The sequence below is a fragment of the Myotis davidii genome, unplaced genomic scaffold, assembly GCF_000327345.1.
Source record: "Myotis davidii unplaced genomic scaffold, ASM32734v1 scaffold736, whole genome shotgun sequence".
Lineage (NCBI taxonomy): Eukaryota > Metazoa > Chordata > Mammalia > Chiroptera > Vespertilionidae > Myotis > Myotis davidii.
The window spans coordinates 160728-176135 of record NW_006287431.1 but is presented as its reverse complement, the minus strand read 5'-3'; the positions used below and the strand labels follow the sequence as shown (position 1 = coordinate 176135).

General features: G+C 48.1%; 1 protein-coding gene across 3 annotated transcripts in view; it reads right to left on the bottom strand.

Annotated features, from left to right (window-relative positions):
• Nucleotides 1-15408, bottom strand: part of NUMBL (numb homolog (Drosophila)-like) — a 37144-nt gene that overhangs the window by 21209 nt on the left and 527 nt on the right. For 2 of the 3 annotated variants that reach the window (XM_015560942.1, XM_006759196.2), the window contains exons 2-6: nucleotides 11947-12031; nucleotides 9933-10072; nucleotides 8821-8895; nucleotides 8661-8735; nucleotides 6454-6594 (exon numbers count right to left, since the gene is read on the bottom strand). In XM_015560942.1, the coding sequence (XP_015416428.1) occupies nucleotides 6454-6594; nucleotides 8661-8735; nucleotides 8821-8895; nucleotides 9933-10058 (417 nt within the window). In that variant the 5' untranslated portion in view covers nucleotides 10059-10072; nucleotides 11947-12031. Of the gene's footprint in view, nucleotides 1-6453; nucleotides 6595-8660; nucleotides 8736-8820; nucleotides 8896-9932; nucleotides 10073-11946; nucleotides 12032-14565; nucleotides 14613-15408 lie in introns of those variants that run through there. The other variant, XM_006759198.2, reaches the window with a different exon arrangement.

Below are 15408 nucleotides of genomic sequence, written 5' to 3'. Positions count from 1 at the left end.
TTGAAATCATTTTCACTTTGCATTTTTATATACTCAGGTAACATGTAATATAATTTGATGTACAATTTTGCCTGTTAAGAGGGTATGCTCATACAGCGGTATATGCTCAAAACATTTTGTCATGACAAGAGGCTGAATAAATAGCTATTTTACTTTAAAAAGAGCTGGAAAAATATGAATTCTACTTAATGGTATGCATGCTGAAGTATGGGGGAAGTGTTCAGGTATCTGCAACTTTAAAATGCATCAAAAATAAAATGAACAGATAGGCAATAGAGTGACAAAGGCAGATGTAAGTGGCAGGATCTGGGTGGTTTGTGTACAGGTGACTGGTTACTGTACAAGTCTTTCGACTTTTATTTCTAATAAAACATTGGGAGTGAAAAACTGCAGTCACTATTTCCTGAGTGTCTACTTGAGAGGCTCCAAGGCCAGACAGCCTGGATTGATGCTGGCTTCCCACTTTCCAGGTGTGTGTTCTCAAGAATATCACTTCATTCTCAGTGCCTGAGCCTCTCCATCTGTAAACAGCACCTACTTCACAGGGTTACTGCAAGAATTAGGAAAACTAGCCGAGACTGGTTTGGCTCAGTGGATAGAACGTCGGCCTGCGGACTGAGGAGAACCAGCACATGACCATCAGTGTGAATGTATCCAGCCCAGGCTGCGCCCTGACTTGCATCCTTTTATGAAATCCTCATAACAATGCCAGGAGGTGCACACTCTCTTTTTGTTGTTGTTATTAATCCCCACCCTCCTCACCCGAGGATATTTTTTCCATTGACTTTTAGAGAGAGAGTGGAAGGGAGGAAGGGAGAGGAGAAGGATAGGGAGAGAAACATTGGTGTGAGATAAACATATAGATTGGTTGCCCTCCACACACTCCCCAACCAGGGCCAGGGATTGAACTTGCAACCCAGGTACGTGCCCTTGACGTATCTGTCAGACTTCTGTTTCCTAATCAAGATGCTCAGCCACCTCTTAAAGTTAAACTTGGGGGAAAAAATCCTCAACAAAATACTAGCAAGTGTATTAAAATACCAGAAGTGTATTAAAACGATCATGCACTATGACCAAGTAAGATTTATCCCAGGAATGCAAGGTTGGTTCAACACATGAAAATTAATCAATGTAATATACACTAATAGAATGAAGAAAAAAACCCACATGGTCATCTTGATTGATGCAGAAGAAGCATTTGACAAAATTCAACACTTACATAATAAAAAAACACTCAAAAACTTGGACTAGATGGGAACTTCCTCAAGTTGACAAAGGACATTTATGAAAAAGTCACAGTATCATACTCAATGGTAAAAGACTGAAAGATTTTCCCTAGGCTCAGGACAAGACAAAAATGCCTATTTTCATCACTTCTATTTAACACTATACTGGAAGTGCTAGCCAGAGTAATTAGACAAGAAAAAGAAATAAAAGGCATCCAAATCAGAAAGGGAGAAGTAAAATCATTTCTATTTGCAGATGACATGATATTAATGTAGAAAGTCCTAAAGAACCCACAAATTATTAGTGCTAATAAATGAATTCAGCAAATTTGCAGGATACAAGAGTGACAAAAATCAGTTATACCTCTTTACACTAGCAGTGAACAATCCAAAAATGAAACTAAGACAATAATTTCATTTTGCCATAGCCAGTTTGGCTCAGGGGATAGAGTGTCAGCCTGCAGACTGAAGGGTCCTGGGTTCGATTCTAGTCAAGGGCATATACCTCGGTTGCAGGCTCCAGGGCACATGCAGGAGGCAACCAATCGACGTTTCTCTCACATTGATATTTCTCTCTGTCTTTCCTTTTCTCTTCCACTCTCTCTCTAAAAATCAATGGAAAAATACCCTAAGGTGAGGATTTAAAAAGAAAAAAAGATGTTGAAAAACAAACAGATAAATAATAAAATAATTTTAAAAAATAATTATTTCATTTACAATAGCATCTAAAAGAGCAAAGTGGTTAGGAATAAATATAATCAAGGACATGAAAGACATATATACTGAAAAGTACAAAACATTGCTGGAAGAAATTTATAAAGACCTAAATAAATGGAACATCTTGTATTCATAGATTGGAAGACTTCACCTTGTTAAGACAGCAATATTTCCCAAAGTGATCTACAGATTTAATTCAATCCCTATCAAAATCCCAATGGAATTTTTACAGAAATGGAAAAGCTAATCGGAAAATTTATATGGAATTGCAAGGGACCCAGAATAGCCAAAACAATTTAGAGAAAGAACAAAATATTATACTTTTCAACTTCAAAACTTACTCCAAAGTTACAGTAATCAAAACAGTGTCATACTGCCTGGCTGTTGTGGCTCATTGGTTGAGCATTGACCAATGAACCAGGAGGTCATTGTTTGAGTCCCAGTCAGGACATATGCTGGGGTTGTGGGCTCTATCCCAGCAGGGGGTGTGCATGTAGCAGCGGATAGAAATACAGACCAATTAAATAGAATTGAGCACCCAGATATATACCCACATATCTACAGTCAATTGATTATCTTGGTAATATGGGTGCCAAGACTATTCAAAGAGAAAAGGATAGTCTCTTTAACAAATGGTGCTGGGACTACAGATAAACACATGGAGAAAAATGAAGATGAACCCCTACCTCAAACCATTTACAAAAATTAAGTCAAAATGGATCAAAGACCTAAATATAAGAGTTAAAACTATAAAACTCTTAGAATAAAGCATGAAGTTTTAGAAATAAAACATGGGTCCTTAGATATGACAATGGGTGCACAAAACAACAAAAGAAAAAAACAGATAAATTGAACTTCATCAAAATAAAAAATGTTTATTAAGGACACTATCAAGAGAGTGAAAAGACAACCCACAGATGGGGGAAAATTTTTGTAAATTGATAACAGTCTAGTATAAAGAATATATGAATAACTTTTACAATTCAAAAATAAACCAGCTCTATCCACTGAGCTGGTTTGGCTCAGTGGATAGAGCATCAGCCTGCAGACTAAAGGGTCTCATACCAGTTGCAGCTTGATCCCCACCATGATCAGGGTGCATGTGGGAGGCAACCAATCGATGTGTCTCTCTCACATCAATGTTTCTTTTTGTCTTACCCCCTCCTTTCCACTCTCTCTCTAAAAGTCAATGGAAAAATATCCTCAGTGAGGATTAACAAAATAAATAAATAAATAAAAATACAATTAAAAAATGGGTAAAGAATTCGAAAAGACATTTCTCCAAAGAAGGTAAACAAATGTCCAATAAACACATGAAAAGATACTCAATACCATTAGTCATTAGGGAAATACAAATCAAAATCTCAATGAGAGAACTACTTTATACCTACTAGGATGACTATTAAACAAAAAATTAAAAATAAGTGTTGATGGGTTTTTTTTTAATGTAAAATAGTGCAGTCACTGTGGGAAACAATTTGGTAATTCCTCAAATAGTCAGACATAAGTTTACTCCATGACCCAGTAATTCCATTCCTAGGTATATACCCCCCAAAATTATAAAGAGGTTCTCAAACAAATACTTGCACATAAATGTCCATAGCAGCACTATTTACAAGAGCCCAAAGATGGACACAACCCAAATTTCCATCAATGGACGAATAGATAAACAAAATGGGGCTAATCCATACAATGGAATATTATTCAACCAAAAAAAGAAGGATGAACCCTGTAAACAATGCTAAGTGAAAGAAGCCAGATACAAAAGACCATGTACTGTTTGATACAATTTGTATGAAATGTCTAGAATAAGTAAATTCAGAGACAGAAAACAGATTAGAGGTTGCCAGAGGCTTACTGTGTGTGACGGGGCAGGGAGGGGAGTGGGAGGGGTGTTACAGGGAGTAACTGCTTACAGGGTATGAGGCCCCTGAGGAATGATGAAAATGTTTGGAACTAGATAGAAATGATGGTTAAACGGCATTGGGAATGTACTAAGTGCCACTGAATTGAAAATTATTAATTTAATGTAAATTTCACCTAAAAAGAATTAAACTTGGGGAATCCTGGGAATTCCACTGCTTAATGTTTATAACCCAAAGCTCAGAAGCAGGAAGGAATTCGCCCAAGGTCACACTCTACCCGGAGGAGATGGCCCTGCCCTTTTCTTGCTTTGATTTTCATCCCTGACTCGTTTTCAGATGACAGCAACTGTTCCTATTTGCTAGCCACTTACTACAAGATTCCGTTGAGAACTTCCTGTGTGTGGCCATAATGAGAATGCTTCCCCAACAAGCCTCTGAGGAGGTGCTGCTATGACCCCCCATTTTATAAGGAGAAAACTGAGTCCTGGAGAGAGGTCACTTGTGCCTAAGGTCCCAAAGCCAGGTGGTTTGACACCAAATCCACACTAACCAGATGGCAGTGTATTTTCAAAAAAACAGTTGTGACAAATGTCTGGCCCCACATGCCCTTCCAGACCCTATGTCCCCTTCCCTGAGTCTGGGAAGACCTCTATGACTGTCGGGACACATAGAATAACACGAACAAGTCCAGAAAGGCAGCACAACTTCCTCCTGGCTAGTACATGTGCTGCAGCAATTTTTCTCCCTCTTCCCCCCACCCCCCACCCCTTGTTTTGCAGCCCTGTGCCACTGTGTAAGAAACCCAGCTTTCTGAAGCCTCCATGCCGGAGACCCTGTGGCTACATGAAGAGAGCGACGTCTGGCCGGTCTGGTGCTACAGCTCCACACACCACCTGATTGCAACTGTGTGAGATCATGGAGGCAGACCTACTCAGCGGAGCCTTTCCCAAATTCCTGACGTACGGAACCGTGAGGCATTATAAGTGATTGATATTTTAAGTCGCTAAATTTTGGAGAAATTGGTTACGCACAACAGATAACTGATACAACTACTCTGCTATTTCTCCAGAAATAGCTGTTGCTATGGGCCCTATATTTCAAATATCTCCATGCTAGTCCCTGGCAGTACTTGCCCCAATTAGTACTGACTAATCAATACTGACACCCTCAAATTTGTTTTCTTTACTCCTGGTTTCAGGTCTAAAATTGTGTGTGTGAGGAAATCTGGGGTATTGACTCGTTTCGGGGGCTCAGAGCTCTCTGCAGTGGGAATTTCGGAAATATAAAGCAATCATTGAGTGGGGACTAAGGTCTGCAAGGTACAGGCATTATTTTACTTGTCCAGTTTACCCCAAAATCCCCTCTGGGAGCTCCTTTACAACACTGGATAAAGCAATCTGGGTGCCCTTCCTTCCCCTGGCCAAGGGGAAGACGGTGGCCCAAGCCAGGCCAATCCCATGCCCTCTCATCAGAATTTGAACCCAAAGCTTTGGGAGTTGGGTTCATCTCACAATGGTTCCCTGAAGGAAGTGTCCCCTGTTGCCACGTCCCCAGGATGTCCCGCTCTCTGCCCTTCTGTTACTTACTGCTCTGAGATTCCCATAGCCTTCCAAGAATTTTATTTTAGGCTTACGTTAGCCAGACTGGTTTCTATTGCCAGCAACCAGAGAACTGGCTAATGTAGGAGGCTGAGACTGTGGGTGGGGGACTGAATTCAGGGTCCAGGTGACAGGGCAGAATAAAGGCTCTATTTCCCACTGTCTTTTGCAAGTAGGGATGTCCATGCGACTAGGTTCTGACCAGTGGAATGCAATTAGAAATGATACGCAGCCCCCAAAAAGGAGAGGACATGCCCTCTTCACTGCCTCTCCATGCTGCGGTGGGAGGAAGATGTGAAGGCTGGCGCGTGCGCATCCCTCCTGGATCAGGAAGTGGAGCTCTCCTTCAGCAACAGGACAGAAGGAGCGGTGGCCCTGCTGCGTGGAGGGGAGCCACACCAGTGCTGCATGGCCTGCCTCTGGGTCTTTCCCATGAAACAGAAGGAAACTTCCGTTTCACTGAAATCCCTGGTGTCTGGGGGTTTCTGCTACAAGCCTCAGAATCCTCACTGGGAGAATACTACTGAGAAAACAGCCCATTTGATGCTTTCATCTGATTCTCAGAGGGGACCTTGACCCCCCAAAATATAAAGAAACACAGGGAAAATGAATCAAGGATGAAGGAAGAGTGGGGAAGGGAAATTATTTGAGAAGGGCCTGAGGGAGCCTGCTGGGGGTAGGAGCCAAACTTGACCTGGGTGGGGCATATCCATAAACAAAAATTCATGGAGCTGGACAAGGAGTGCACATGTATGTATATGGTCTTCAATTAGAAAAGTCAGAGAAACGTGAAGAACTACTGATAATAAGGAGGATGGTAGCCAGTGTTTTCCTGAGTGTTTCCCACGTGCCAGTCATTATTCTAAATCCTGGTATTAACCTACTCAAGTCTATAATATCCTGTAAGTTAGGAGCTCGGAGTGCAGCCCCTTTTCTGGATGAGGACACCAGACCTGGAGAGGAGAGGTGAATGCCAGGCCCGGGAAGGGGCTGGATGCCGGGGAATGGGAGAGGAGCCAGCAGGCTTTGGGCTCTGGCGATACTCACGGAGTCCTTGAGTGCCAGGAAACAGTGGCAGATCCAGCGGCGGGTGGTCCCATCACGGCAGATGTAAGAGAAAGCCTTGTCAAGGTTGCGGTCAGGAGCACAAAAGGAGACCTTTTCAATGGTCTGATCCACCAGCAGGTCCTGGGTGTGGTTGGGGAGGCCGAGAAGAATGTGAACTGTCTTTCATGTATTCATTCAACATTCCCTTAGTGTCTCTCTATCTCCCATTCTGATTGGGGTAGGCACCGAGCAGTCACTGTGCATTCTGCTGTGGACCCTAACGGCATGGGGCCCCCAGTTTATCACAGAACCAGACCCAGCACCAGAAGAGAACCCAGGCTGTAATCAGGGAGGCACAGGCAGAGATCACAGATGGGATCGGGGAGGCACAGGGGCTTGCAGGAGCCAAGAGGAGGTGCCTGACCCAACTTGGATATATCTGGGGGGTGGAGTCAGGCAACGCTTCCTAGAAGCAAAAGGCAGGGCACAGTATTTCAGGCTGAGGGACTGCCTGTGCCAAGGTGTCCATACGCTTCTGTCATTAAACTAACTCTCATTGTGTGCTGGCTGCCTCCTCTGGCGGTCTCTGGGCTGGAGGCAGGGAATTCAAAAGTGAGCAAACAGACACCCAGATCCTAGCCCATGGCACTCCTCTCTGGCCGGGTAGACTGACAACAAACACATAACAGCTAACAGTCATCATTCTGAACACTTGTGCTATACCAGGTGATAAAGACCAATAGCAGCTTTAAGCAAATATACTAAGTTGGGAGGGCCTACAGGAGGAGCTAGGGTTTATGGGAGTTCTCACACTCTATGTAATCACAAGAACCCTACAAGGGAGAACCCTATCTATATATATAAAAGCCTAAGCGACCAGAACATGCACTGACCACCAGGAGGCAGACGCTCAATGCAGGAGATGCCCCCTGGTGGTTAATGTGCTCCCACAGCCAACCTCCTCCAGCCGGCCAACCTCCCACTGTTCCTCCCCCTGGCCGGCAGGCCCCGATCAGGTATCGGGTGATTGGGCCCCTGGCTGGGACGGGGAACTGGGGGTGGGTGGCGGCAGACGTGGCCCCTTTCCCAGGGGGGCTGAGGGCTGGCTGCCTCCTCAGGGCCAGCGGCCAACCTTCCACACCCTGTTCCTCGCCCCAGCCAGCAGGCCCCAATCAGCCAGCTGCCCACTGAGGTGGTGGTGCAGCAGTGAGGCAAAGAGGAGGAGAGAGGCAGGGAACCATGTGGTGGCAGCACCGGTGTCAGGTGTCCGTTCCTTCCATGCCCGGCCTGGCAACTGTTGCCTCCTCTCCCAGCCCTGCTGGGGCCTTTGGGCCTTGATTGGCCTGGCCCTGATCACAGGCCAGGCCTAGAGACCCCACCTGTGCACAAATTTTGTGCACTGGGCCTCCAGTGTTTATAATAAAGCTCTATGCTCTAACTTGTGGTGGCAGCACCGGTGTCAGGTGTCCGTTCCTTCCATGCCCGGCCTGGCAACTGTTGCCTCCTCTCCCAGCCCTGCTGGGGCCTTTGGGCCTTGATTGGCCTGGCCCTGATCACAGGCCAGGCCTAGAGACCCCACCTGTGCACAAATTTTGTGCACTGGGCCTCTAGTGTTTATAATAAAGCTCTATGTTCTAACCCCTTAACTTCCTTTTCCCTTCTATAAATACCCCTCAATCTTGGCTTGCAGGCCAGAGTGTGCATGTGGCTTCTTTTGTCTGCATGCACTGGTTTGCAACCCTTTCCTTTACCCCGATAAGTCCTTTTTGGTGACAAAACAACTAGTCAGTATTATTTTTCATTTGACAAAGGCACAGTTTTAAACTATGTGATACACTTTCTCAGGTAATGGCCGGGTCTTTATTATCCCCATTTTAAAGATGACACAGTTGAGGCACAGAAGGGTAACATCTCATACCCAGGGTCACCCAGCTGGTAAGTGGGTGAGCTGGGATTGGAGCTGAGGCAGCTGCTCCACAGTCTGTGCTCTTACCCACTATCTATGCCAGCTCACAAATAACCACGGGACTCAATCTTGAATTATGACTGGGGTGTGCCATGATGTTGCGGGAGCACATGGTATTGTCTAGAAGGTCCCTGAGGGAGGGAAATCCTAGAGGGGGGTGGGAAAGCATCCTCAGCCCCATTTGAGCAGGATGAGGAGAGGGGCACTCTGGTGCCCTCTCCTAACCCTGAAGACCTCCTACCTTGGTCTTGTCATCCACCACTCGGAGCCCATCGGCTGACACCCACAGGACCGACTTCACGGACTTCCGGCCCATCTGCGGGGGGGTGAGAATAGAGGGCGGATGAGGGCTGCCTCTTCCAGTCTGACCTTGCTCCCCTCTGCACCAGCCCCTCACTCACCGCCTTCAGCCTCTTCACAGCATCCTCACACACGTGCATCCCCCTGGACTCCTCCACCTCCACGTGACCCAGGTACTTGGAGGGAGGAAACAGGAGGACATGAAATAAGCAGAGTAATCAATAATTCCGAGTATTCCCTGAGCAGCTGCAATGCACTACACAATGTCCTAAGCACAACATATGTATTAACTCATTTACTCTGCACCTCCGCTCTACAAGATGGGTAGCGCATTCCCAGCACAAATGAGAGTGTGCGGTAGTGGTTCCCATCCTGCCTCTATCCCTGGGCCTTAACAACATCATTCCTGTCCTGAGTGCCAGGATCTGCATCTGAGCCTGAGGACTGGCCCCAGCAATAACTGATGGGATTTGGGGTACACATGCTCTAGCTCCCTCCTCTTGTGAGTAGATGGCTCTATTTCCCAGAGTCCCCAGTGGCATGAAGCACAATTGCCCACAGCTGCAATTTAGTAACACACCATTGATTGGCTGTCTTCCCTTCCTCACTCTCACCAGCATTCCCATTCCTCCCAATGGCCTGCATCTAGGGGAATGGACCAAGTTGGTATTTAAACCTGAACTTGCTATCTCCCTTATGAATGTGTAGTGTGGGTTGTAAAGGGTCATAGAAGGATTTGCAAATGCTACAAAATTTTTGTGACTCTCCAGTGCCCTCTGGAAATTATGAGCTCCCACAAAATGGGGTGACCCAGGCATGTCGTCCCCCAGGTAACATTTCCCTGGTACAAGCGAATGCGTGCAGTTTTTTTAAAATATGTTTTTATTGATTTTAGAGAGAGGGGGAGAAAGAGAGACAGAAAAACATCGATGTGAGAAACATCAACCTGCTGCCTCCTACACGCCCCCTACTGGGGATCTAGCAGACAAGCCAAGGGGATCCAACCAGGGACCTTTTGGTGCACCTACAACTGCACACCACCAGCCAGGGCTAGGTTTTTAATCCCGACGCTGAAGCTCTCAGGCAGTGGGGTCACGCTTCGGCAGGCTCACAGTTCTTTGTGGATGAGCTGTTTCTACCACACAGGACAGAACCGCCTCACCCAACTGGGGCACGCATGCGCCCCACCCCCGCCCGCGCCCTGCTCACTCACCCTGACTGGGAAGCTGCACGTGCCCTTGCGCACCGCGTCCTCGTCTGCCTGCCACTGGTGCGGGCGTGATGCCTCAGGCATGTAGGCTGGCTTCCGCCGCCGCAGGCTCTGCCTTAACTTGTTCATTGTGCCAGCCCCGTCTGCTGACACAGGGCAGGGAGTGGTCAAGGGCCAGGGTCAGAAGCATGGGGCTCAAGGAGGATGGACACAGAGCTCAGGGAGCTAGGGGTGAGATAACAAGGGAGTAGGTTTAGGGGGTTCTTGGGTTAGAGGACATGACCGGGGAACTAGGACCAGCAGCATTGACAGGGAAAGGGGGTGATGTAAGGCAGGGGAGTGCAAGAGTCAGAAGACACGGAGCTAAGAGGTAGGGAGGTCTGGGATAGGGGTCACCGCTTCTAGGGGTCTGGAGATTGGGGATGTGACAGTCTAGATCTAGAATCATGAGGATCCAAAGTAATGGGAAGTCAAGGCATTGGCAGGCTCCGGGATTACAGGGCACAGAGCCAGGGTCATGAGGTCAACGGCTTTACAGGAATGAGGGCAGGGGGTGAGGTGGTCAGAGGGAACAGGAGTTGGGAGTTGCATGGGTCCAATGTGTGGAGCATGGGTCCAATGTGTGGGGGTCTTAGAAGGTCCAGGGATTGAGGTCCAGAGCCAAGGCAGAGGGTATGGAGAACAAGGGCTTGTCTCTGTGCCCCAGAGATACCACCCCTCTAACAACTGTGTCTAGTCTAAGGCAGGAGACCTGGGGCAGTGTGCACCTGTGACTGTCAGAGGTAGGGATGAGGGTGGAGGGAGCCAGCTACTAAGGTAGTCTTCATTGACTAAGACAGTTTTCACTGACTGACAAGCCATAGTGGCAGTCCCAGGAAGAGGGTGAAGGCACACACACAGGACAGAGCACCAGCAGATGGGGACTATGTGCATGTGCAAGCAAGTATGCAGGTGGAGTTCCTGAATGGTGTCCGTGAGGGTGTCCAGAGCTGAGCATGCAACTATTGTGGGTGTGTGTATTTCTGAAGGCTGTACAAAAGGACGTGGATCTGAGAATGGTTGTTTCCTAGAGTATGTGTCTGTGCAGGCTGGCCAGGAGGGGATCTATGTCCAAGTGTGGTTGTTGTCTGTCAGTGCAGGTCCTCAAAGCTTGTTGATGAAGGGTATCTATGTGTGAGAGTGGTTGTGAGTGTGCGTTAGGGAATGTTGCCTGTGAGTGTGTGTCTCTGAGCAAGAAGCTGTTGTCTTTGAACTGTGTCTGCATGAGGGTGTGGCTACTGTCATTGATGACTGCTGCCTCTGACAGTATATGAATGACAGTTACTCAAGAGACCATGTCTATGACCAAGACTGCAGCTGTTGTTAGGGAAGGTATGTCTGTGTCAGAGCATGTGGTTGTTGTAGAGTTGGGTCCACGAGTGTTGTTCTGAGGATGTGTCAGTATGCACCCAAGAGGTTGTTGCCTTTGAGAGTTGTTTGTGACTGTATTTATGAGGATGTGACTATGTGAGAACATGGCTGTTGTCCATGAGTGCTGGGTATTATGGTGAGACTTCTATATGTAGAAGTGCAACCTTTATGACAGAATGGGTCCACAGGTACTGTCTGTGAGGCAATGTCTGCTTGAGAAAGTTTGGCTCCTGTCTATGAAAGTGTGCGTCTGTATATGTTGTCCATAAAAGTGTGTATCTAAGAGTAGTATCTGCTTAGTGTCTGTAGTCACCTGTCTGAGGGAGTCTAGGTATAGTCTGGGAATATGTCTGAATGTCTGTGACTCTGCACTTGTGTGTGTGTTGGGGTCGGTGTGTGTCTGAATGTCTCAGTGTGTGTATGACATGGTCCAGGTATGTGTATCTGTGCACGAGTTGGGCTTGGATGGTCACTGAGTGTGCAGGGAAGAGGTTTGAGGGTATCTACTCATGAGTGTGATTAGGCCTGTGTGATTGCAGGGACAATTCTGCTAGGCAGACCCACCCACACACACTCAGTCCTGGTCCTGTTCTAGCTGGTCACTCACCTGACTCCGTCCTGGAGGTTTCAGGGGGCCCCGGGGCCCCACAGGGGGCTGGGGGCAGACGCTGCTCAGGCCTTCTGGGTCTGCCCTGCCCAACGGACAAAGGAAAAGGTGAGAGGCTGGCTTGGGATGGGCACACTCCCCTACCTTACCCCCTTGTTGGGCATCAGCCATCCCCCCTCCATCTCAGGCTCCCCGATGATAGCCTGGTTGTCATAGCAACTGTTACAAGGGAAATGAGCCACCTGGTTGTGTTTTGGGGGCATTTCTTAGGGAATATTCTGGGCTCAGGAGGCTCTTAGTACCCACAGGGATGGTGTGAGGAGGGAAGTAGCCTTGTCTTCTAGACATGTGTTCAGGGATACACAATCACATGTATGATGCAACTCATGTCTACAGTTGTCCCTAGCACCGGGTCACTACTCTGCACATTTAGTTATACACAGACACAACCCCAACTATACACACCAGGTCACACAGACTTACCTAAACAGTCACAGCCATTACAAACATCTTGTCACATAGCCATGTTCACAGATACACACAGTCTCCACTACAGACATATGTCTACATGCATATAGAGAGTCCCAGCCTGCCTAGGCACTGCCACAAACTCCTGGTCATGCCAGCTACTGATATTTGGTCACTTCTATTTTTTTCATCCACATACAAAGAGCTGAGCTCAGGCATACCCACTAGAGTGGCATATGTACAGCCACACCCAATGACAGTTATGTTTCCTCAGGCAGCCACCCAAATACTCACATCACAGACCCACTCACAGAGAATCACACCCAGTCACACAGATGAAATCACAGACATAAACACTTATCACACCTAGCTCCAATGCTGTGTGTTGACATCTGGTCATGGATGCATGCAGACATACACACAGCCACACCCAGTCACAGCCAAATGTGTTGAATCATCTACAGGCACACAGCTGCACATGGACATTCAACCCTTGTATCAATCACACCAATACACCTTTTTGGTCACACACTGTCACACAATGACACATACCCAGTCATAGGGGCTCACATTTAGTCACAGTATCAACTAACTTATATGGACAGTCCTCCATCACCAATCAGACAGAGACCTGGATGGCCATGGCCCATGCATTATCAGGAAACAGGCTGGCACACTCAGGACATGCATACAACCACCAAGAAACAACTGTCCCCAAGGATGGCCACACTCAGACACAGCCAGACAACTGGTGGTCCAGAGTCACAGCCATACACATTTCAGAACTGGTCGTGTATGCAAAGTCACACAACATCAGTGTCCATATTACCTGGCCATATATCACGGTCATAATTCTGTCACCCGATAATCCCTACCCAGCTATACCACATCATAGCATCACAGAGAAACACAGTCTCTCTTCATGCAAACACACAAGTCACACAGACATGTGACCACACACAATCAGAGCCCCATGTAGTCAGACACATATCTCACACAGAGAGACAATTCCCACTTTACACACTACACGCACGCAGTCAGGTGCATGCTCAGAAATGCAGTGACCCAGACATAGCATTTACAGCTGCATTTATGCAGAAGACACAGCTCCTGACAGTCATGCTGTCACCAAATCACACCCAAACACCACCAGTCCAGCATACACACAGACACACACACACACCAAATAGTCACACAGCTAGACACACCCTCACAGCCCATGACACAGACACAAGTACTTATAGTCACCCAGGGTCACAGACATGCAGGTCACACAAATATAGAAGCCCCAGTCACCTACACTCCCTCCAACACACACAGTAGCCTGGTGCCATCAGACACAGACACACCTATATCTTGAGTTAGATACAGTGAAATAACCCACTATTAATGGTCAGCCAGAGTTTCAGAACCCAAGTCAAGTACATAATCCAAATCACACATTCGCAACTGCAACTACACACAATCACTCAGTATCAACACACAGCTAGATACAGTCATTTATATAACTCTGGTCATATACACAGACCAGGCGCACAAACATACAAGTCACAGTGCCATCACACACACCCAGTCACACAGGCACAACGTGACTGACTTCGTATACAATGGCAGTCACATACTCAGTTGCAGGGCGTGTGCCACAGACCTGTGTGTGACACAAATATAAATCAGACACAACCACAAATGTACACAGTCATTGGGAGAGTTGCACATGGACAGCCATAGACACAACTCCATTTACACATAATCACTACTCCACCCACATCTTCAGTCAACCACACAAAAGTCCAACCCCAGACTCAACATATGCACTTCCACATACCCAGTCACAGTTACCAAGGTACACAAACACGAGGTCACTAAAGAAGGAACCACAGACACAACCCCACAATCACAACCATGCACACACCCAAACAGACTAAAAAGTACAGGGTTCTTTTAGAGCAGCTGTCGTATACACATAGTCACACAAATGCTGGGGTCACTCACAGGCACAACCACAAGCACAAAACACAGACACAAGATTCCCCATAGTCACCAGCACAGACACACACAGAGCCAGTCACGTAAACAAGGGGTCACACTCAGGCACCCCCCATCGCTTGCTTCCCCCTCCCCCCCAGGTACCACACACAAAGCCGCCATCACCTCCGACGCTGCAGACAGACTACAGTCGGTCTCTGGGAAGCCGCCCCCACCCCTTCCAGCATGAATCCTGGAGCGCGGGGGACCGGCGCATTATCCGAGGGTGGGGCCACTCCCAGGCAGCTGGGCAGCCTCAGGGACAAAGGGGGTGGCCCAGAGGACCTGAGCCCTGGGACCCTTGACCAAGCAGAGAGGGGAAAGGGGATGTGCCTGAAATTTCCCTGATTTTATTCAGGCTGGGGTGGGGGTGGGGTCCCAGGCACTGGGACCTTGTTTTGAGAAGGGGCTGTTCCTGGGACGCTGCCCAGGGATTGGGGGGAGGGGGAAGGATGCTGTGCCCAGGACGCCTCTGAGGGACAGATCTGCCTGGAAGCCCCCAGGTCTTGGGTTGGTGGGGAACCTGTGCCCAGGGACCCACCAAGACCTTGCCCAGAGGGTTGTTGTGCTCAGAGCTCCCCTCCGGCAGGGAGGAGTCGGGATGGCGTCTGGGCTGGAATCGCCTCCAGGAGGCCTTGGCTTCATCTGGGGGTTGTGTCCCGGACCCATCCCCAAGCCTTGCGGAGAGAGTTGTACCGAGAATCTGTCGCCCTGTCCTTGGTTTTTCTGAGGTGGAGTTCGGTGTCGGGGGTCCCTATCTCTAGGGCCTTGGTAAAGGAGGGCCTTGGCGAGACCCCTGTCTCCCAAGCTTTGACTTGGTGGGGGCCTGTTCGTGGACCCCCACCCAGGACTGCACTCTCCAGCCTTGGCACCCTCTCCATCGGGGTGCCTCCCACCCTCCGCCACATCAGCAGCGGCGCCGCCCCCCACCCGAGCCCCACTCTCCCGCCCTTCTCACCTGGCTCCCGC